At 40.7% G+C, this 24,353-nt stretch overlaps 1 protein-coding gene across 1 annotated transcript in view; it reads left to right on the forward strand.

Moving 5' to 3' along the window:
* INTS11 (integrator complex subunit 11) overlaps positions 1-24,353 on the forward strand; it is a 519,827-nt gene that overhangs the window by 445,654 nt on the left and 49,820 nt on the right. Inside the window, exons 14-15 of the mRNA XM_044063605.1 lie at positions 21,987-22,129; positions 23,606-23,735. Of these exons, the coding sequence (XP_043919540.1) occupies positions 21,987-22,129; positions 23,606-23,735 (273 nt within the window). The remainder of the gene's footprint in view (positions 1-21,986; positions 22,130-23,605; positions 23,736-24,353) is intronic.

Here is a 24,353-nt window from a genome sequence, read left to right on the forward strand (position 1 = left end):
TCTGATGAGTGATGAGTAGAGGGGCACAATGACTTCTTTTGATCTGGCTGCGAACCCTTTTGTGATTAGGTGGGCCACAAAGAAGGATTTTCTAACCACTTTGGCAATGTGATTATCAAAGGAGAGATTACTATCTACATGGGTCCCCAGATCCTTATTACGTCTCCCATATTTAGCAGACTACCACCTATGTGGTAGTTTGTTGGTACTTTGTTTTTTCCAAAGGGGATGACTATACACTTTTTGGCATTTAGCTTGAGGCCATGATTTTGACACCAGGTGTCCGTCTCAGTGAGACCTTTTTGGAGGATGTCTGTGTCAGCCAGAGAGTCAGTTATAGCCCCTAGTTTGCAGTCGTCTGCGAACTTGGTCAGACATAGTCCTCCTGTGCTTGCCTTTACCTCTGAGAAGTATATGCCAAACAGGAGGGATCCTAGGACTGAGCCCTGTAGAACGCCATTTGTAACTTGTTTAGAGTCGGACCTACCTCCTGCAACTCTCACCATGTGGGTTCTGTCCGTGAGCCAGTTGGCAATCCATCTTGTAACGTAGGGGTTTATGTTCAAGCTGGTGAGCTTGTCTATAATACCAGAAAGGGGAATGGTGTTGAAGGCCTTTTCAAGGTCTAGGTATGCTGTATGTACCACCTTTCCCTCATCTATAGCCTTGGTAACTGTCTCAAAGAAGCCCACCAGGCTTAGGAGGCATGATCTGCCCTTAACAAGGCCGAACTGGGTAGGGTCCAGATTCAATATGTCTCGGTTAATGAGTTCCATGATGATGCACTCCATAGCCTTGCAGACCAAGCTAGTCAGGCTTATAGGGCTATAGTTCCTGGGGTCTGCTGTGGCTCCACCTTTATGGATCCGTATGGATCCCCGAACGGCAAACAGATTCAGCCAGGCATACTTGCACGAAAGTGCTTTTCACCGAAGAAGCACTTTCGCGTAAGTATGCCTCTTGTGGAGATCAATCTACAGTGGGGATAAGGGAAAATTCCCTTTTCCCCACTGTAGTGTGACCTTGGAGTGAGAATATTAAAGTAGGGGGTGTGTGGGGGGTGCACGGGGGCTTGTCCCCCCACAAAAACATAAATGTAATGTATTTTTTTTTTAACACACTTTAATGAAAGCGCTTACATTAAAGTGTGTTCGGTGACTATGGATTCGGACTATTGAACTTTCGTTCAATAGTCCTAGATCCATATATATAGGGAAGAGTCGTCAGCGTATTGGATGACTGTTGTATTGGAGATGGCAGAGTGGAGGTTATTAATAAAGATGTTGAAAAGTAAGGGTCCAAGGATAGACGCCTGGGGAACGCCAGTTGGTGTTGGCAAGAAGGAGGAGATAGAGTTCTTCCATCCGACGGCTTGAGATCTGTCAGATAGGTAACTGGAGAACCAGGCTAGAGTAGTGGGGGAGAGATTAAAGTTGGTGAGATGTGAGAGAAGGTGTTTATGGGAGATGGTGTCAAAAGCTTTAGATAGATCTAGCAGTAGTGTGGATACTAGTAATCCAGAATCTCAAGCTCGATTGACAGTTTCTAGGAAGGATATTAAGGCAGTTATGGTGCTATGGCCAGGGCGAAAGCCATGTTGGGTGGGTGTTAGGAGGTGATTCTGGATTAAGAACGGCATAAGTTGGTGGTGAACACATTTTTCTAATATTTTGGATATTGGGGAGAGAAGGGCGACTGGACAGAAATTGGAAATGTTTGTGTTTTTGCCACCTTTGTGAAGAGGTAGGATGTAGGCTGAGCGCCAGAGTTTGGGTACATAAGACTCTTTTAAGGATCTGTTAATGAGGATGCTGATAGGGAGAGCTATGCCTTCTGGAGCACATTTATTCTTGGTTTTATTCTTAAAACTTTGGGTACTTAGTTTGTGTGTGTAGTTTTTTTTCTCTTGGGAAAGATATTCGTTTCTTATTACTTTACTCTATTTCCTTCTTACCCTTCGTATCTCTGTCACCAGTAGGCCCCTTTTCCTTCAGGTGTGCGTGTGAGTGTGTGGTATGACTGATAGCCAAAAAACTTACCTTTTCTAAGTGTGCTGAGTGTGGGCATAAGTTGTCGCCATTGGATGATCACATTCGGTGTGTTCTTTGCTTGGGGGTAGCCCATTTTTCCACAGGCTGCCAAATTTGTGCAGCCTTTAACCCCTGGGCTTTGAGAGACTGGAAGAATAAGCTTATTCTGGTGGCGGACCTTCTATCCAAGGAATCGGCTTCTTCTTCCTCCTCTCCTTCTGTAGTGACAACCGAGGCTGCGGTTGCCCAACCATCTGGCCCTCCTCCCCTGGCTGGGACTCACCCTCCCACCTCATCCCAGGGAGATCAAGAGGCAAAAAAAGACAGGAAAGAGAGAAAGAGAGAGAAAGGGACAGAGAGAGAAGCCACAAACGGCGGGCCGAATTGGACCCCTCGGCCCCTCCTGCCAAGGTTCTCCCTTCCCCATCGAGGACTTCCAAGCCTTCCTCCCCACGGCTCCATTCTCCACGCTTTTCTCCAGAGCCGGAGGAGGAGGTCCGACCATCTTTGAGGTCATTGCGTTGGCCTTGTCCAGATCTACTAGAAGCCTCTCTGAGGCAGATATGGATCGGGTGATGAGAGTGTTGCTGCCCCCCCTCTTCAGGGGGGGGGAGGTTAAGTTCCACTGTTTGCCCCGATAGCTCCTTCTCCGATCCACTACCGGGTTTCAGAGTCTTCGGATCCGAGGAGCCTCGGAGTCAGGTAGTCGGCACCGACGGTTATTGCTACCTCGACGCCGGCCATGCCCTTGAGCCTATCGGATTCCTTTTCGGATGCGAGCTCTCGGAGCCGAGAGCCGGGCATCGGATCTGAGGTGGCGAGTGGGTCTTTGGCTCCATTGCAGTCAGAGCACACTGTCCACTCGGATCCGAGCGCTTCGGTTCCGACTCCGATCCCTTCGTCGGATCCAAGGGTGCCGGCCACCTGTGTTAGAGAGGTCGGTTCCCCTTCGCCATTCGATGCTGTGGAGAGGGTTCTCTCTGGAGGATCGAGACCCCTCGCTCTGTCCTCAGGATCCACCCCCACTCCCTCGCAGCTTGGTTTGTCCTCCATCATCCACAGCCTGTGTCATTGACGCCCCAGCCAGTTCCACTGGAGGAACACAAATCCGTTTGTGACCCCCTTCAGACAGTCCCCCTGAGGAGTGTGCAAAAGGAGGCACTTGGACTCCCTGAGTCCCTTACTAAGGATACCGATTTGGAGGAAGGGGAAGGTTCCCCCAAGTCACCCCCCCGACGACATCTCCTTCAGAGACATTATGGAAATGCTTTGCCAAAGGGGGGGAGGTGGTCCGCTAAAAAGCCTTCCTCTGCCGAGTCTGTATTCCTGGAGGCGTTTGATACAGGCCCATCTACCTCTTGGGTGTCCACCCCCCCGGCTGACCCTCTGGTCGACCTGATTACCACCAGGGCATGGAAGGAAACGGACACTGTAGAGCCTATCCCCAGGAGGCCCGACAAGATTTTGAGCCCCCCTACAGACAAAGCTTCATGGAGCAAGGGTTCCCCTGTAGATGCCATGGTAGTGGCAGCGGCCACCAAAAAGGAACTAGCTCAGGACAGTTCCTCAGTCCGTCCCCCTGACAAGGAGTCACGGGCAATGGACTGTATTGGAAAGCGGATGTTTGCTTCAGCTACCTTTTTCTGTTAGTGCGCTGAATTACTTGGCTCATGTTATTAGACTGCAGCGGGACCTGGTTAAAGAGTATGCTGAGTCTCCCCCAGAGTCCATGTCGGCTGAGGATAAACTGACTTTCTCAGCACATGGCCACTCTCAGATCAGTGTCAAATACATCTATGTGGCTACTCTCCCACGCCACGGAAGGAGCCAATAGAGCTAGCGGGTCCGGTATCGCCTTAATGCGTCATGCCTGGCTTCGGCTTTGCGATTTCTCAGACCTTTCAAGGCGTCCTTCACGAATTCACCCTTTGATGGGTCTACCCTGTTCGGGAAGACCGTCCGTGAGACGCTGGTCCAGAGCGAGAAAGATGGGAAAACGCTGTCATCCATTGGAATCCGCTTCTCTACCCCTCAAAGGTCCTGCTCCAGGAACCAGTGAGGGCAGAAGAAGATGGGGTTCCGGAAATCTCAGCAGGCCCGGAATGCTCAGAACTCCTCCTCCCCCAGAGGCGGAGGGGGACAAGGTGGATGCCGGCCCAGGGGCAGAGGCGGTCTGAAGAACTTCGGGTCACAGGAACCCTGAGGGGTTGCCCGACTGCTCCTCTCTGGAGGCAGTCGGGGGACGTTTTTTCGAGATAATATCCAGAGGCTATTCAATCCCCTTCATAAACAAGCCCTCTGACTCAAGGCGCCTCGCAGATGTTCCACCCACTCAAAGGGAGGCTGCAGCTTTCGAAATAGAATTGGAAATAGAAAAGCTGTTATAAAAAAGAGCCATCCAGCATGTGCCCCCAAAAGAGTCCGGATCAGGCATCTACTCCAGGTTCTTTCTGGTGCCAAAAAAGACTGGGGACTTGAGGCCGATTCTCGACCTGTCAACAATTAACCTTTTCGTTGCCAAGGAGAAATTCCAGATGGTCACGCTCCAATCCATCCTGCCCTTCTTGCAGTTCTGGATGTGCTCCATAGACCTCAAGGATGCGTGCTACCATATACTCATGGACAGACTGTCCAGGAGGTTTCTCCGCTTTCGGCTAGGGGCTACTCATTACCAGTTCAAGGTCCTACCCTTTGGTCTCACCACAGCCCATAGGTGTTCACCAAGGTCATGGCAGTTGTAGCGGCCCACCTGAGGCTCCAGGGCATACAGGTCTTCCCGTACCTAGATGAATGGCTCCTTACCGCCCCCACCAGGCATCTACTCTCTCTAGCCACGGACTTCTTCCTCCATTTATCATCCCATTTGGGGATCACTATAAATGTCAAGAAGTCATTCCTCCAACCTGTTCAGATTATAGACTTTATAGGGGCCAGGATAGATTCCCTTCAGGTCAAGGCTTTCCTAACGCCAGACAGACTTCACAGCATAACTCTACATGTACTAGCTCTTCTTCACTCACCTTCTCCTCCAGCAGAGTTAGTCCTGAGAGCTTTGGGGTCCATGGCGGCAGCAATCAGTTTGATCCCTTATGCTCGCCTGCACATGAAGGTTTTACAGTGGACTTAGCAAGTCCAGTGGTCCATTCTACATCATCCACTAAACTTGCCGATCCCCCTCAGCAGGGTTTGCAGGAACTCCCTCATGTGATGGCTCCAATCCCGAGACCTTCGGGAAGGGCCATTTATTATGCCCCTACCCCAGGCCACAGTGACCACGGACGCCTCCCGCCTAGGGTGGGGGGTGCATTGTGTGGGCAGGACTGTCCAAGGCATGTGGACTCAGACCAAGACCGTACTGCATATAAATGTTCTGGAGATGAGGGCGGTCCTTTTGGAGTTGCAGGCCCTCCATGCCTTTCTTCCTCTGGGGACTATTGCTATCCAGTCGGACAATATGTCAGTGGTCTGGTATATCAATAAACAGGGGGGAACCAGGTCTTACCCCCTTTGCCGAGAAGCCATGAGAATTTGGGAATGGGCGATTACCAACCGGCTCCTGTTAGCAACGCACATTCCAGGTCGGTCCAACATACTGGCGGACAGATTGAGCAGAACTATCCTCTCTCCTTACGAGTGATCTCTGAATCCTTGTGTAGCGGAACAGATTTTCCTCAAGTGGGGTCAGCCTTGCTGCGATCTCTTTGCATCGCCTTCCAATGCAAAGTGCAGCACGTTTTTTGCTCTAATTCCTCCTTTAGGGGAAGTCCCCAGAGACGCTCTAGTCCATGCTTGGCTGCCCGGTCTTCTTTATGCATATCTACCACTTCCGCTGATGACAAAATTTTTGCAGAAAGCTCGTCGGTTGGGGAGCAATTTGGCCCATTTTGGCCTCGTCAAGTCTGGTTCCCCTGCCCTACGGTCTCATCTCATAGCTCCTCTGTGTATCTTGGGTCCCATTCCGGATCTGATCTCTCACCCCTTGGGAATGGCCCCTCCGTATCTGGACGAGCTCAAGCTCGCAGCTTGGCTGATCCAGTTCCCTTAATTGCCAGGACTCCCGGTATCTCTTCCCTAGTCAAGTCCATTTTGGTTGCGGCACATAAGCCCTCTACCAGGAAGATTTACAATAGTAAATGGAAACGTTTTTGCATTTGGGCTTCACATAAGAACTGGAATCCTTTTACGGCCCCTATTCCAGTGGTTCTAGAATTGTTGTCTCATATTTTTCAGCAGGGGGCCAGTTCATCTACTGTAAAGGTTCAGCTGGCTGCTATTTCCCATTTTCATATTGGGGACAACTTTGCTTCTCTTGCTGCTACCAGAATTTGTAAGATCTTTCTAAAAGGTACCTTTCTTTTGAGACCTCCTATCAGAAATTCATCCCTACCGTGGGACCTGACCTTAGTTCTTCAGGCATTAGTATTGCCTCCGTTTGAACCTGCAGCTTCCGTTGATCTGAAGTTCTTGTCATGGAAGACTGCCTTTTTGGTAGCCATTACCTCAGCAAGGAGTGTGTCAGAGCTTCAGGCTCTTTCTATCAACCCCCCATACCTTGTATTTCCCAAGGACAGGGTGTCTCTCAGGACTAATCCCTCCTTTCTTCCCAAAGTGGCTTCTGAGACGAACATTAATCAATCAATTAATTTGCCAGTTTTTTTTCCCCAATTACCAGAACAAGGGGGAGTATAAACTTCATTTACTGGATGTTCACAGACAGTTAAGTTTTTATTTACACAGGACGGCTGTCTTTCATAAATCTGACCAACTTTTCATCTCCTTTGCAAAACCCATACTAGGGAAACCAATTTCTAAAGTAACTCTCGTCAGATGGATTTCGAGTTGTATTCTCTTGGCTTATAGAGAATCTGGCTTGCCAGAATCAATGGGAGTTCATGCTCAGATATGCTTTCTATGGCAACGTCTGCTGCATTCTGGTCTAGAGTTTCCCTGGGTGACATTTGCTCAGTGGCTACCTGGACATCCTCTCACACCTTTATTTCTCATTGTAAGCTAGATTTGGTGTCTAGAGGAAGGGCTGCTTTTGGCTCTGCAGTGCTCCGGAATATTCTTCCTTGAGGACCTCCCAAGATTTCAGGTAGCTGGGGACTCTGTCCCACAGGTTGCTGATCAAATGAAGTTAACTACTTCAGATAAAGAAGTTATGTACTCACCATAACGTTCCATCTGAGTAGGTAACTTCATTTGTCAGCAACCCTAACCTGAATAGTTATTTAGCTGAACTTGAGGTTTGGATGCTCGAGTTTTGTTTGTCTCTGAGTCAGGTTTTCTCAGGTTGTTAGTTTGTTTTATTTTTTGTGCAGGTGGAAAACGCGATCTGAGGATTGGAAGGAGTATGCAGGGCAGTACGAGTAAGGGGGTGGAGCATGGAGCTCGGATCTTTAGTTTGGTATGCTGCTGGCTCGGATCCGTATCGGATCCGTAACCCGCAGGTTGCTGACAAATGAAGTTACCTACTCAGATGGAACGTTATGGTGAGTACATAACTTCTTTTTATATACTAGTTTTTTTTTTTGTCTAGTCTGATTAATTGGTGGGTAAATGATTGAAATGTTAATGATTTCTGATTTGAGGCATCTGTTATTACTTCTAAATAGCTGTTTTTATATGAAATGGTTAATTGTTTCATGGTGATGATGTTTTGTGAGGAAACTGGTGGTCTGTGTGGTTGTTCTCATTGTGGAGATTCATGGCATGCACTGACAAGGCAGCTTGAGTGTTTTTTTTTTCTGTAAACGTTAAAAGCTTCAAGATTTGATTTCCTGCCAAAAATGCTTTTTCCTCACTAGAGACAATCTATGCTGTGCATGAGCCTATTTAGAAACTTTTTTACAAGTTTATGAAGCTGCAGCTTGAGGAAACAGCAGTGATGTCATCATTTGACCTTTTGAACTTGTTAAATGGCTGTATTTAGAATTCTTTTCTCTTGACATTCTGTTATTCTTCACTTAGATACTTGAAATGGTAAATAATTAGTTCTGATAAAAGTGTTTAACTCCTTTGAAAATACCTATGTTCTTTTATAAATGCATACATTCTGCAGATTCAGTGACACTTTTAGTAACTAAATGACATCAAATTAACTAGGAGCTGCATTAGAAAACTCATTATGCATATTAACATTGGACTTATGTTACATAACCAAACCATTAGTAACTAAACAGAGGGTTGTGAGATTTTTTTGTAAGAAGTGTTTTTATATATATATACGACAGATGATCTTAACCTTCAGCTTCTTATGTTTATACATTCTTTGATCTGATGTGTATCTCTGACATATCTGCTTATCAGAGGTGCTATTATATGTGACATATTCATATAGCTTCAGTTATATTGGACACATTTTAATGTATATTTCATGAACTCAGATTTCTTTAGTTGCTTTCATATTGCTTTTCTTTTTTTATATATACTATATTCTAAGCAGAGATGGATAATTTGTGTCTTTTGGTGTTGGAGGTGGTGGATGGATGGTTTAGTTAAGTTTTAAATAAACCAGGAACTTTGTTTCATGTACGTGTTTGTAAATAGTTTTGATTTTTTGAAAGTAGTGCTTAATGCACGTTATACATCCATGATAAGTACATTTTCAGTAGATTTCATGTCAACACAGAAGAAAGGCCTTTCAGTAAGTAACAACATACACATTATAGTCAATGGCTTATAAATGTTTATCATTAAATATTAATGGTTTGAACAATAATGTCAAAAGAGCTGGTTGCTTAAATATATCAAAATGCATAAAGCCCAGATCATCTTTTTACAGGAAACCCATCTATTAAAAAGACCTACAAAAATACTCATTTAACGGCTTTACCATTCTGTCTGATTCATGTTTTTAAGACTAAGAGAAGGGGCACTCTTATTCTATGGAAAAATACTTATACTATCTCAAGAATTATAGATACAGTTTCAGATAAAGATGTGATGCTAAGCATGGTTATTTTGGAAATCAGTAGGAAGTATAATACATACTGGATCCCAGGACTAAGTATGTTGACAAATATCTGCACCTGACAATTTAAATGCAGAAGGGGAAATATAGCTACAAGTGATTTTAACTGCCTATTATTAGGCAATGATGCTTCTAAAAATGTTAAAATAAAACTAACATCTCAAGCCAGGAAGTTAAATGACTTTACAAACCAGTTGAACGTTAAAGATATACATGGTCTAAGAGAACATTATTCCTTATTCTATACTCACTATTCATATCGGTTTGGTATGCAAACAAACATTGATAAGGTCTTTGTATCAAATAATATATACTCCAAAATAAGTGACGTATCTATAATGACTTGTCCACTTTCAGGCCATTATGCTATAAACTTTACATTAACTATGCATACAGATGAATTAAGATTTCTACAGAGAATTCCTGTTTACATAACTAAGTTCAAATACTTTAGAGAATGGATAATGAAAGAAATAGACATGTTTATGGAAACAAATGATAATGGTGAAGTGACTGATACTGTACTGTGGAACACCTTTAAAGTTTATATATATGGTAGAATAAAATTTTGGTACCTTAAAAACAGGAGAGGGTGGGACAAAGAACTTTTAGACTTACAAAAAAACATAGACAAGATAAAAATAGACTGGAAAATTGAAATTACAATCTTATGCTGTAAATCCTAACTATCTACATAAAATAGTGGTACGATCCAAAAAAATAAACAATCAAAATCTTATTAATGAGATTAAATATAAAAGTGATAGTTTAGGTAAGAGTACATCTAACTTCATGGGTATATTAGAAGTGTTCAAAAACTACTATAAAGATATAAATAACAACACACCACTTTTGGAGACAGATAATGTAATAAATACTTTTATTCAAGAAAATATGACTACTAAGGTGTCAATGCAACAAAGTAGCATATTAAATAAGCAAATAACACTAACAGACGTGAAAGAGCAAATAATTTTAAAAGGTAAAGCCCCAGGACTGGATGGAATAATTCCTGAACTATATAAGAATTTTCCTGAATATATAATAAAGAAAATGAGTGCCTTTACTATGGTTAAGCAAAAATGTATAACACCCCTATTGTGGAAATATTCAGTTATTTCCCCTATTTTAAAACAAGGTAAGGACCCCACATCTTATGATTCATATAGGCCAGTTTCATTGCTAAACACTGATTATAACATTTTCATGGCAATATTAGCTAATAGGTTAAAGAAAATATTACCTAATCTAATACATAATTATCAGACAGGGTTCATTCTTCATAGAAAAGTGCAAGATAACGTTATTACATTACTATCATTAATAGACATAGCATGCAAATACAAAAAAACGATTATTATCCGCCTAGACATAGAAAAGGCTTTTGATTCTATTAGTTGGTCTTATCTACAAAGACGTCTGATTGGTTTTGAATTCTCCTCAGATTTTGTCAAATTATTAATGAAAATTTAAAGTGGGGCACAAGCTTATGTGAAAATCAGATCATGTCTATCCTCGCCACTAGAAATCCTCAAGGGGAACTTGACAAGGTTGTCCTTTGTCACCATTATTGTTTGCTCTTTCAATGGAACCTTTTGCTACATATATCAAAAACAAGCAAAATATAAAAGGCTTTCAAGTTAACAAGGACTATTGTCCTAAGATACAGTTATTTGCTGATGATATGTTGTTAACGTTGGGTGATATTGATGGTTCTTTGCATGATGTTATAAATACCTTAAGCAAGTCTGAAAGAATTTCAAGGCTTAAATTTAATCATAATAAATCCAAAACATTACTAATTAACAAAAAGATCAACAAAAACCTAAGAGAGAATAGTCTGTTTAATTGGGAGAATGATGTATTAGAATATGTGGGTGTCAGTATAAAGAGTACATGGAAAGAGTCTGTTAAACTAAACTACAATAATGTAATAACCACCATTAGTGAACTAATCAAAAGGTGGAATAAAATGTTCTTCACAACACACAGTTGGGTGTTCCCTATCTTTAATTAAAATGATAATTTTACCTAAAATGTTGTTTTATATACAGTCATTGATACTTCCCCTCCCAAAAACTTATTTAAAAAATTATTTCTTGTATGCCCTATAGCATACTCCTCTGATTGCCTAGATTCTTTCAACATCAATGCGATGCAAAAATTAAAGAAAAATAACTTAATATTCTGGCATCAGTTTATTGAAAATAAGAATTTTAAGCCATTAAAGTCTCTTCTATGTAGTTTTGATAATAGTCAAGACAGTTGGCTGTTTATACACTCATTACAGCAGTTTATAGAAAACAGAATGAGAGTATCAATCAACTTAGAGACTGAATCTATACCTAGTTTGATCCAGCTTTTTATCTTTTTTTATTTTTTTCTATCTGTAAGATACTAAGAGAAGACACTCTAAAGTTTGACTCAGATTTTTGGAATTACTATGTAAAGATTAATGGAGAACACATCTGATGAAGCCAAAAAGCTGTTATTGAAATCTACATATGGTACCTCTTCTTCATTACTTTGGAGATTGTATACATGGACATTTATGAATAGGAGTTTCTATACTCCACGTAAATAAAATCTTGTACTCAAAAACAGTGAAAGTAAATGTTGGAAATATGAAGAATTACTATAGGCCATCTGGGTTCACATGTTCATTGAATGTAGAAATGTTCAATACTGGAAAGACTTCAGATATTTTGTAAAGGCTTTATGGTCTGATAACTGTCATATTTCTAACTCACTAATTCTATTCAGTGTTCCTATACCTAATGTAATACCTAAATCTCAGACTCAGTTACTCTGGTCAATTCTTGCAATTGCCAGAAAAATTATTACTTTGAACTAGAAAAGTAAACAAGATTTGATGTTTAAAGAATTTATTAATTTAGCAAAAGTTGTTTGCAAAAAAGAACTGCAAAATATTTGTTATAGAACTCATAACATTGCTCATAAAAAAATAGCATGGTAAAAATTGGAAAACCTTTTGGACAAATACTGATAACTTCTCATTGATAAAGGATTATCATGGATGAATTTAAATATTGTAAATAATTTTGTTATTGTTTTATTGTATTTGTTATATGTACATTTGCATACGTTTATAATGCAAATAAAATAAAAATGTTTTTGGGAAAAAAAACATCCATTGCATCTTACTGATATGGATGCAGGATATCAAGCAACAAAATTAAGTTCACCCTGTCCTTCTAAAGGTAACAGAAAGTTCTCCCAAGTTGGCTAAAAAGGTGATATAAGGAGATCTGCGTGTGTGCATGAGTTTGTGTGTGTGTGCGCATGTCTGTACCTGTCTGTGTTATTCTGAAAGGATGTGGGGTGGTGGTTGTGTGTGTATTGTCACTAGTGATGACAGAGGGACAATATTTTACTTAAAGTCTAAAATATTGTCCCTCTGTCATTGTTAGAATGCTTTTTGTTGAAAGCCAGTTTCAATAAAAGCATTCTAATAATAATTATAACTAATAAAAATGAAGTTTATATCAAGTGGGATCAACCATTACCAACAGTTCAAAAAATAGATGAGAGAAGATCAGTTATAGCAGTCCATGAAAAGAAGACAGAGTAGCATTGATCACTGAAATTGCTACACCCAGTGACTACGGTGTCTCATGCTCAGAGAGACACAAAGTCATAAAATACCAGGATTTGCAGTGAGAAACAAAGGCAGCGTGGAAGAGGGATGCCCAGACAGTTCCATTAGTAGTAAGAATAATGGGTCTTGTAAAAGAAGAATTTATAATCATACTTGGATATGTTACCAGTACATGTAACTGTGTACAAATTGCAGAAGGAGTCATTACTTGGCACATTGCGGGTGCTGTGATGAGCACTTCTGGCTAACATCAAAGATTGAAACAGTACTTATTTCATGGTCTTTAGCTATACTTTGACTTGAGAATGAGGTCTATTCCCATCATGGTATTAGAAACCCAAAAGACTTGGAAAAATTAAAAAAGAGGCATCCTGGAATATTATCTGGGCCCACTAATGCAGTGATTTTAGCTCTGGAGAGTGCAGTGAGGACCTGTTCTTTACTGAAAGTTGGTGAAGAAATGGTATACGGCATTTTCTCAGGGGGATCTGGGGGAGAAAGTGGAGCTAAATTTGTCTGCCAACAGATTTGTATTATCCCCTGGTTCAGTATAGGAAGTCTCATTTGCTATTAGTTCAACACAAAGTTAGGTATTCTTAGACTGGGAGACTACTTTTGCCATGAAACTGGCTTTGATGGACTTGATTAGTCCCATGAGTTGCTTGTTGAGACTGATAAGGATGTTTTGTTTATCTTTTGGCTATAGCCCTTCTTATTTTTGGACAGGTATTTTTTTCTTTTGTTGTACAACCTATTTATACTGGGGTTCACCAAGGGGGCTTGTTTTTGGAGTTTGTGCTATGTTTATCTTGGCTTGATATTGTTTTCTCTATGCAGTTATTTACCTGCTTTTACAGGGTTTCTGTAAACACTTCTGCATAGGTTGCATAGGTTGTCATGTTCTCTGAGTTTGGGGGGAGTTTGGAATTTAGCTATACCATTGCTTATTAGGAGGTAGTTTGCCTTGGGAAAGTTCTTAAAGGTACTAGGGGTTTGAATAGAGTTCAGCCTTTATATTTATTTCAAGAGTGACCACTTTGTGATCTGATCTGGCTGTTGAGGACATTATACAAGGGAGGTGCAACATTCCCTCATATTTATGATTACCAGAGCCTCAGGATATTTGCACCTTAGTAGGTGTGCAGACTAGCTATTCCAGGGTGTTTGCACTGACAAACTTCAGGAATCTTTGAACCTGCATGTTAGTGGTTATGTATGTATCCCAGTTTATGGTGATATAGTTGAAATCCCCCATGAATATAGTGTTTGGCTGAATTGTGTGTGACTCCAGTACATTCAGGTATGTGGTATGGTTATCCTGGATCGTAGCAAGGACTTATAGCTAGCAAAGATTTGGTACTGAACTTTACCTAAGGTTAGATGGACATGGAGTAGCTCAAGCATGTTGTGTTATTTGAACAATCTTTGAGGTATGTTTACTTTTTATGTAGTTTGATACACCTCCACCTCTTGTCCCTTCTTGTGCAGTTGCTGTTCTAAATGTGTGGAAGGCATTCTAGCCTTGCATTGCCAGGATGATTTTTACAGCTTTAAACCATTTCTCTGTAGCTGCACAGATGTCAACACTCTCCAGGGTGAGGAGTACTTCATGGATTGTAGCTTCTTGTGTATTAACAGCCCAGGTCATCAGCCTCAGCCTTCCTTTCAGCTGTGCCGAAAGAAGCCAAACTTTGACCAGCGATACCTCGGATCGTCTATACTTAAAGCCCACCTTGCCCATCTCATATTGCAAGGCTTATGGTCCAAGAACATTTGACCCAAACATGTATATGTAAAGGAGATGTTGTTGTGTCTTTCGGCTTTTCCCAGTTAGGGATCACCACAGCGGAACTCCGGTCCGCTAATGATTGGCAGTAGATTTTTACATGCCGAGTTGCCAGCCCTGATGCACAACCTTCAACGACGGTACGCCCATTCACGTAAATCTCCACACAGAAGACGCTCTAGCTGAGAATCAAACAGGACAACGTCTTACTGTGAGGCGGCAACGCTACCGCAGCACCACCACCGTGGTTATATATGTAAAGGAGATGATGGGTATTATCTATGCTGTCTTGGCCATCATTTCAACCTTCAGGCCAAGGATTCTTTCAAGTAGAGAGTGGTAGACACAGAACTACTAACAGTAATAGTACTTTCATGTGGTACTTTAAGAGGTTGGAAAATACCCACTTTTATTCACTTTGCAGGTTGGCCATACATATCTAAGGTCTAACCATTAGAATGGACATCTGTTAGTAAACAATTTATACCGCCCAACAACTAAAACTCAGTGGCAGACGTCCTCAGTAGCAGTGGTGAGACCTGCACAGATGGGACTTGGACATTGTCTTTCTTGAGAATACAAAGGAGTGGGGCAAGTCACAAATGGAGCTTTGTTTATCTTCTAAAAAAAATCACCAACTGAAAGGTATTGTCTTTAGGGATCCCTGCACAGTAAAGAAGCAGTACCCACTTTGCTAACCACAACAATGTTCCATATGCCTTTCCTACGTCCCCTTGTTCCAGTAATAATGATCAAGGCAAAAAAAGGCAATGCTAACTCTCCTAGTTTGTTGTCTCTGGAGAATCCTGCCATACTGTCACTTCAATTCACTATGCTGAAACAAAACAATGACCCTAATACACTCCAGCCAACAGTACTGAAGAATGTATGGACGATTCCATGCTAATACAGTACTGTCATGTGTTCCTTTCTTATAGGAGGCTGTAGTGCTAGTGAACCTAACCTAGTAGAACACATTCTCAGTATGGTGCTACAAGAAACCAATGTATTGTCACAGCTCTTCAGTCACTGTTACGCTGCAACTTCTTTCTAAACTATTTTATTGTGGACTTGGTTTATACAGTTGTCATAGTGTATCTTCATCAGTCACAGCCTGCCTATTTATTCCCCAAGTTACTTTCAGCTGTACTGTAAAGTTACTCTTAAAAACCCTACATGCAGATGGGTTCCTTCTCCATGGGTGTTAGGTATCCATTCAAACCATCTAATTCTTTAGCGCTCAGATTCCTGTCCTGCAAGGAAGAACCTTTTCCTAGTGGTCCTAATGTCTGAAATGAGAATTTCATGACTACAGACTTTGATGTGCAAAGATCTCTACACAGACTTCTATAGGGACACAGTAGCCTTCAGGAGCAAACTTTATACCACCTCAGGTCATCGCAGAGCTCTCTTTGAATTATTCCATGTAGCTCCATGTTATTCCTCTAAATACAATGCTCAAGGAGGAGAGGAATTTGTACGTTGTGGACATTTCTAGACAGCAGACATACTAAATGGAATTTAGATTCTTAAATATTCACTTTGTTTCTTTCATGCCAGAAAAACAGGGTAGAGCAGTGTCCAGACAGAGACTGTCCAGATGGTTAGCTAATGGTATCAAGTTCTGTCACCAGTAAGACTGTAGCTGGCCAGGTCAAGAAACACGCAAGCACAGAAGTAGCCGTCACTATAGCCGTTTTTAACAATGTTTATCTTGAGGCATCAGTGTGGTGGTCACGTGGACGTATGTTCATGCAGTCGCCAAGCTTTACAAACTGCTTATTCATTGCTCAAGTAGGGCTGGTTTAGCATCTGCTGTCTTAGAATCCTTAAAGTTCTTGCTGTAATCCTCCGGTCCATGTCCAGGTCATTAGTTACATTGCTTTGATTATACTGCAGGAACAGGGGTGTAGCCAGAAATATATTCTTTGTACTAATGCATCATAAGATCTCCCCCACCACCCACCTGTCTTTTAAAAAGTGTACGCAACCCTCAAAATGCTACCCTTGTACACTTCGGAATAGGATACAATATTTTCAAATGTTGCTAATAATTATAAAAAGGCTATTTTAGAGGCATGTTCTTGTCATATAAGTATGTTTTATACACCTCTATGCAGTAGATCTTAGTTTAGTCACTTCTAAGCATTCTGTGCTCTGAGATCCTTAAAGTTTCTAAGAAATGCTCAGGAAAACAAATATACTCATTAGTATACACTGAGTATGCCTAGCTACGCACCTCTGTAGAAATGAAACTTATTGCACGCAAGGACAGTCATGTGAGGTTATTCACTGTAACTATATGTCTTCAAATAGTAGCATATTTGATATACTAGGAGCTCCTACTCACCTTTCCCCTTGTTCCACAGTTTTTCCCTACAGAAATTTTTTAGATATGCTGCAAATCTGTACCATATGAGTAGATGTTTGGATAAGCTGATGCACATTTATGCATGACACATTGCATATTGAGGATTTGCAAAGTGACGGTGGTATGCAGATATGTATGTATACTATATATACATATGTGAATGCAGGTATATACATATTTGAATGCAGGTATATATATATATATATATATATATATATGTGTGTGTGTGTGTGTGTGTGTGTGTGTGTGTGTGTGTCAGAGACATCTGCGATGGTTACTTCTCATCTCCAGCCTCATTCTGGCCATGCTGTTACTCCTCCTTATCCATCTAGGGATTCTCAGCATGTATGCCACAACCCTGGTATGAGGGTGGCCATTGTCAAGGACAGGCAGTCCAAGCTGTATAGTAATTTATAATTTAATGGTCAGTCTGAATACCAGTGTTCTTGATTTGAGGCCATTTCACCACACTTTGAAGATGTTTGAAGACTCACTGTATCAGGTTGCTATTGCTGTACCCCATGTAAATATTTCAAAAAATGTAGATTTTGCTTGTTTGTGTACAATACTTGCTGTACTTTGTTTTTAAGTATGTTCAGAAGAATTTAATTGTGTTTTTATGTTTGACTCAAATTTGTATTTTTTGTTCTCAGGTTTCTTTGGAAAGTAACCCCAAGATCTATTTGGATAAGTGTTGTGCCCGGCATAGGAAGTCACATTTCAACTAAAAATAAATAAATTAGTTTTGTGTGCTTTTTCTGGGTTTTGTTGTGCAGATTATGTACTATTTTTGTTGCTTTACCTGAATAGCTACTGTTTCCATATTCTGTTAGTGATGAGGTGTCCAGAATTGTTCACATTCTACGTATGTAATGATTGTCTGTCTTGTGTATTATTATGTATGCAGGTATGTATGTATGTATACTTCTGTCTCTTTGGTTTAATGTGTATTTATGCTTCTGTATAATCCAAAAGATGTATTATTCTGTTTACTGAATTATGTACTTTGTATTGTGTATTCTGTAAACTGTATAACTGTTTAACGCCATTGTACGTGCTGTATTGTGTAGTGTCATTGCCAGTTTCGCCCAGGTTGTGACTAAAAAAGGCATCTCTGGACCTCCACACTTGCCAGATTAATAAAATAAGCATGGGTTACACTCTCTTTTCTGTTCATGACTTCTCCTCTTTCACATCTCAGCAATTTCACCAAGTGTTTGTTACTGAAAGCCTGCCCTAGCTCAGGGTTCGTGTGACCAAACTGTAAAGAATGGCCTGAATAAAAGAAGGCAACCAGTAAATTGCTTGAATATCTTACCCCTAGCTTTCCTTGCCATTCAAAGTAACACTGATAAACTGTTGCTGTCCTTTGTAAGATTTGCTTGCATATGTTAACATTTTCATAGTTTAATAAAAAGAAAAGTCAAACATCTTTAAAAAATGTATAGATTTTGTGTGGAGGGCAAGATGAAGACTGCGGAGAGAATTGTGGGTGCAGTTTTCCATAGTCCTGTAGATGCCTTATTAAAATGCATATAAACCACCTTCACCACACCTTTCTGATGCAGCATCTTGGTTGCATTATCAAGAAGCTGTTTTGGGTTTGTTTGGTATGACTTTTCTGATGGTAATTCAGAGTGTATTGTTTGCCTGACAGGTGTCCCTAGGTTCATGGTTCATAGTTCATAGATTAGTACTAGGTTAACTGCCCTTGTGAGCCATTTTAAGCCTAGCCAATTACACCACGTGAGAATCAAATTCTGCACCTTGTGTCTGTAGGGTAAATACCTTAACCATTATGCCAAACTCCCTCCAGATAGTCTGCACTTCTTTCCCCAGCAATCAAACACTCGGGGCTTTGCTTGTGAATGTGGGTTGTGCTGCACATTACTTAAATGTTGTTGCTACAAAAGGTTCTCCACTCCTTTCTTGGATGTCTTCTGTGCTGAGCCTGCATGCCCATGTGGGTTTTCTCCATATGCTATAGTTTCCTGCCAAAGACACGCAGTAGGTGTGCATGCCTATGTGCATGTAAGTGGAAATGTACATTCTGCGTCAGGCTGATAATCCTGTTCTAAACAAGTTTCAATATCTTGTGCGTGTTGGCAACTGGAATGGGCTTCAGCTTTCCCTTAACTATGTAAAGAATAATACAGGTTGTTAGAAAATGAATGGATGCTACTTCTGAAGGGTTGTCACACTTGTGCTTTTAATAGGCTCATGCGTGTTTACTAGGCTAATGACCACAAGGGCCTTTTTAAGCCTAGCCATGCATCCCAAATCTCTAACAAATTCTGGTACCCTTCATAAGTGCAAGCAGGGTTTTGGGAGACGAACCATTTACAGGCTGCCTGTGTCCATTAGAGACATAAGTGCCAAACCAGGGATGAATTTCCCGTTCCCTATCCATTCGTCCAAGTTACACTTGAATTGATTTAGGGAGGAACTCTGCTTCACATGGATGGGAACGCCTGTTCCATAGGTGTGGTAGCCTCTAGGATACATACCTGTCTGTCCAGCAGGTCCTATTTATATCACAGGCAAGGTTTATGTCTTTAGGTTCATAGGTGTGTACTATGCTAACGGCCCTGGAGCCTATATAAGTCTAGCCCAAGAAGATTCCCTGGCATCGTGCCACCCAAAACTAGTTCCCAGTGCCCCTGTCAAGCAAGGCCACTGAAGTGATCCCCGGGGTGAACTTCCTATTGCCCATCCACTCGCCAAGATTTCTCTTAGAGGGCCAGTGAAGTGCTCTGCTTGACATGAATGGGAAGTTTGTTCCAGAGTATGGGAAGTCTCTGGGTTAGGTACCTGTCCCTCCAGTATGGTGCTGTTTATTTTGAGGATGTACAGGAGGTCCAGCAGAGTGGGGTTTGACAATATCTTGTATGCCGGTCATAGATTTCCCCTCAACAGCCTGTGGGAGACAGAATACAGGGATAGGGCTTTGAGGCAGTCTGCATAGGACATGTTACTTACACCCTGTATTCTTTTAGTGAGGAACCTCTGTGGACATTCAAGTTGTTGGATATGCCAAATGGGACATCATAGCTCTCATAGGTTCATAGTTTCATAGTTTAGTACTAAGCTAACTGCCCTTGCGAGCCATTGTAAGCCTAGCCAATTTGCCCTTGTGAGACTCAAACCCTGCACCTTGTGTTTGAAGGCAAGCACCTTAGCCATTAAGCCACCATCCCACCCCTCTCAACCTTCCATCTCTAAAATGAGGAACACTAGCCCTCATAATGTTGAACAAATGGGCAAAATGTGGAACATATACTAATGGCTTACTAGCAACTTCAACTAGGAAGGTCATAAGATAACTAAAATATGCTGGTTTTACTTATAAAGAAGATCTTTTAATGAATTAATATGATTAATTTCTATTTACAATGGATTTCACTTTAAAAAATTCATAACACTGAATGTGTGACAGAGTCTTTCAGTGTGGAACTTTGAGGAACTTCGAGGAACGTGAACTTTTTAAGACCCAAAATGAGATATGTTCCTCTTAATGAGGTACACATGAGAGGTATGTGGGACATTGTACTCAGTGATAGGTCTGATGAATGTGTTCTGATGATTGCTGAATACAGTGGAATAGTGACTTTCTTGGCTCTAGATGCTATACCTTTGTTTATAATTTGTGCAATTTTGTTTATAATTTGTACAGCATAAAATGATTTCCTCACTACTGTAGACATGTGATGGTTAAAGACTAGATTACTGTCTGTGTGTGTCCCCAAATCCCCTGAGTACTGGATCAACTCTTAAGGGTCTGTTTTCAGTATGATAGCTACCTGGAGTGGATGACTTCCTGAAGGATACTGTTGTGCATTTCTTGGCATTTAGTTTTAGTCCATGGCTCTACCAATTGTCTGTCTGGGTCAGCCTTTCCTGGAGAACCTTTGTGGGATTCAGTGGCATCTCCTAATTTGCTGTCATCTGTAAATTTAGTCAGCTAGAGGCCATTGACATTGGTCTTGACTTCAGAGAAATAAATGCTAGAAAGGAACGGTCCCAGGACCAATTCCCTGAAGGACTCCACTTGTTACTGACCTTTTTTGTGTAGCGGTGACCTTCCCAAATCTAACTTCCTGTGTCCTGTCTTTGAGCCAGTTGATTATCCACCGGGTAACGTAAGGGTTTGTACAATGCCTGAGTGGACTATTGTGTCAAATGCCTTGGCCAGGTCAAGGTAGGCATTGTGAACCATTTTTCCCTCATCCATTGCTTTGGTGACCTACTAAAAGAAGTCCACCAGGTTGAGTAGGCATCACCAGCCCTTGACAAAACCAAATTGGGTTGGGTCCAGTGTCTAGAGGTTTACTATGTCATTACTGATCATTTCCATGATAATTCTTTCCATGGCATTGCATATGAGACTTATGGGTCTGTAGTTTTCAGTCTGTAGATGGCCCACCTTTGTGCAGAGGGATGACTGTTGATGTTCTCTATTCATGAGGCACAAAGCCTCTTTAGAGATTACAGTTGAATAGAGATTACAGTTGAACAGTGATTCCAGAGGGGCCTGATAGGTAATGTTTCATGCTATTTAGAAGGCATCTTGGGATATTGTCTGAGCCCAGTGATAGTGTTCTTGTCCTTAGAGAGAGCATTAAGGACCTGTTCCCTAGTGATAGCAGGGCAAGTTATATTTGACAATATTTCCTGAGGGAAACGAGGGGAAGAGAGGGTTAAAGTTGGAACTGAATTTGTCAGCCAGTAGGTTTGCTGTATCTTCTGGTTCAGTATAGGTGGATCACTTTACAGTTAGCTCTGCACACAGCTGTGCATCGCCTTTTATTTTATTACCATAGTAGGTGAGCACCATTACTATAATTGTCACATATGTCATCAGTAATGCAACACATTCAGAAACATGCAAATGCAGAAAAAAAATGTATGTTTCTGATGACCAACCCTCATTCCTTAGCCGTGGAAGGCATTTTGGTGAAAGTAGCATCATTGCTGTCCATATAATAGTCAAAGTTCGGGCACTTAACACCATACTGTAACATGCTGTCCTTCGAAGGAAGTGCTAGATATGCAGCAGTTTACAGCAATGCAAGTTTTTGTGTTAGTTTGTTATACTTGCTGCTTAAAGGCTCCTTTTTATAATTTTCCAATGTATGTATGATAATGCCATTTCCTGGTTAACAACAATGGTTAGCTGAAAGTCTTAATTACGTATTATCCCTTTTTAGAGCCTTCGTCTGGTATCTCCTGAGCAGGCCTTGAAGGAATTGGGCCTCACCGAGCACCATCTCCGGTTTACATGCAGTGTGACAATACAAGATAGTCACAAAGATCAAGAAACACTGAATCGGATCTACAGCCACTTAAAGAGGTACGTTAAGTCTGTCTCATGATGGAACATGCTGAATGACAACAAGGTCTGCACACGTCTTTGGCCAATCATACCAATGCTTCCCAGTCCTTTATGCAAATTACTCTGTAAAGGGAGAGCAGAATTGTGACCACATATTACATAAACCGAATAACCTTATGGAGACCACTGAAATCACATTTCTGCTATCCCTTCATGAAGTAATTTGTGTAAAGGATTGAAAAGCAGAGTTGTGATTGGTGAAAGACGTGCAGTACTTGAATGGATCTAGGAGATACTCCAATTTCACAGCTATGCAGAATGCTACCAATGGATTTTATAGTCCATTTTTTAAATAAAATTAACATTTTTATTTTTAAATTAAAAGTGCATTTAAAAAGTTTAGGTCAAATTACTTTTGGGATAATAATTTATAATGAGGGTTGCTGCCTGTGAATGGAAGATGTACACAGGAACAGGATTTGGAAGGAGAAATCAGAGCTCATTTAATACCTTTTTTCTGTGTGTGTGAGAAAGAGAGAGAACATATATGGATGGAATAATATATATATATATATATATATATATATATATATATATATATATATATATATATATAGTTACATGTATACATAGATTTAGATATTTTTACAGCATTTATGAACCACATACTTTAGATGTTCTTCGTGTTTCACTGTTGCAGTCCTAACATATGGGTTATCCAGCTCCCGGTAGCCCTCAGCCGGCCTGAATACCAGAGTCCTTGGTATATGACGTCGGCTGCCATTGGTTGTAAACTGATGTCAGAATGATGAACATAACTTATCCCTGGAATAAGGGGAAATCTCTAGTTAAAACAAGTATATATGTAGGAAGCAATTAATTCAAATCAGACTATAACACAGGGATGCTAGTATTGCTGAATTTCTGAAAATGAAATTGTACTATGATTACAGTTGAAAGCTAGTTGTTTTCAAAAGAAAAAAAAGAGAAATCTGCAGATAAGTCTTCATTTGTGGCTGAAAATTCTGGGCAAAATATATATCAGATGTTTTTTTTTATTTCATAAGCCAAAAGAAATGTACTTGTTTTGAGAGACTATGATTAAAATAATAGTATATTACAAGTTAGGGTGACATATTGAATATCTGTAAAGGTAAAAGTCTGTATTTAATTTGACAAATGTATCAGTTTTGTTATTTTCACTGGTTTGACACCAGTCATAATGTTGTTGCTGTAACTTAAGAATACTTGAATGTGGTAAATGTCTTTCTCATTATTGAATTCTATTTCAGTGTAACACCGCTACATTAGTACAGTTGTACTTTATGACTTTTTTATTTTTGTTATAATGGTTTCTTTCATCTGGCAAATGCAAGCATGTTTCTTTGTTTTGCATGTCAGTTGTATGTTTGCATGTTGTCTAGAATTTTGCTGTTATCCCCTTCTGGTATTTATTTGCACTAATTGTAATGTATCTTTTTCCGTTTTATTTAGCATTTTGAAAGATTACTCCATCCAACACCTGCCAGATGGATCTGTAATGGTAGAATCCATCCTTATTAAAATCTCTGCCCCCTCAGAGGACCAGGGAACTAAAGTTATACTGGTCTCATGGAGTTACCAGGTGAGTAAAGCCAAGAGCAGGAAATCTCACATGCAGAAGCAGTGTGTTAGGAATGATGCTCCAAATGGGTATTGATTTTGTTTTAGAAGGCCCCTTCAATGGTAGGTTGACCTATTTTAGTGTTTCTTTTAGCATTTCTGCCAGCTAAGTCCCTCCAGATCCATCTGAAATTTAGAAGACAATCTCTTGGATTCTCATAAGTTTTTACCTGAAGCAACAGTGTGTCATAGTTTGAAATTCTGTAGCCGTGGGAACACACACACACGATTGGAAATGCTGTACATCATTTGTTAATTACTAACTATTATATCTATTTTTGTTTTCTGACCTTGGTGTCCAGTTACTCCTTTTAATTTGCTTGTCATTTTTGTTGCTTGTCATATTTTGTACTTTTTTGTACTTCAGCTGAGGTTGAAATTGGTCCATTGGGATTGATGCTTTACACCAGATGACAATTGTAAATAAATAAAATACAAGACAGGGTGTTAGTATGAAAGGTGAAGCAGATATGAACAAGGATATTTAGGCATATGGAAGAGAGACTGGCTACAACTGAAATAAAAGTAAAGGGGCTTCAATCATCTGAAGCACAAGCTCTGAATAAGCTAACTCCCGTAA

This window comes from Protopterus annectens, chromosome 2.part1 (genome assembly GCF_019279795.1).
Source record: "Protopterus annectens isolate FY-2018-M chromosome 2.part1, PAN1.0, whole genome shotgun sequence".
Classification (NCBI taxonomy): domain Eukaryota; kingdom Metazoa; phylum Chordata; order Ceratodontiformes; family Protopteridae; genus Protopterus; species Protopterus annectens.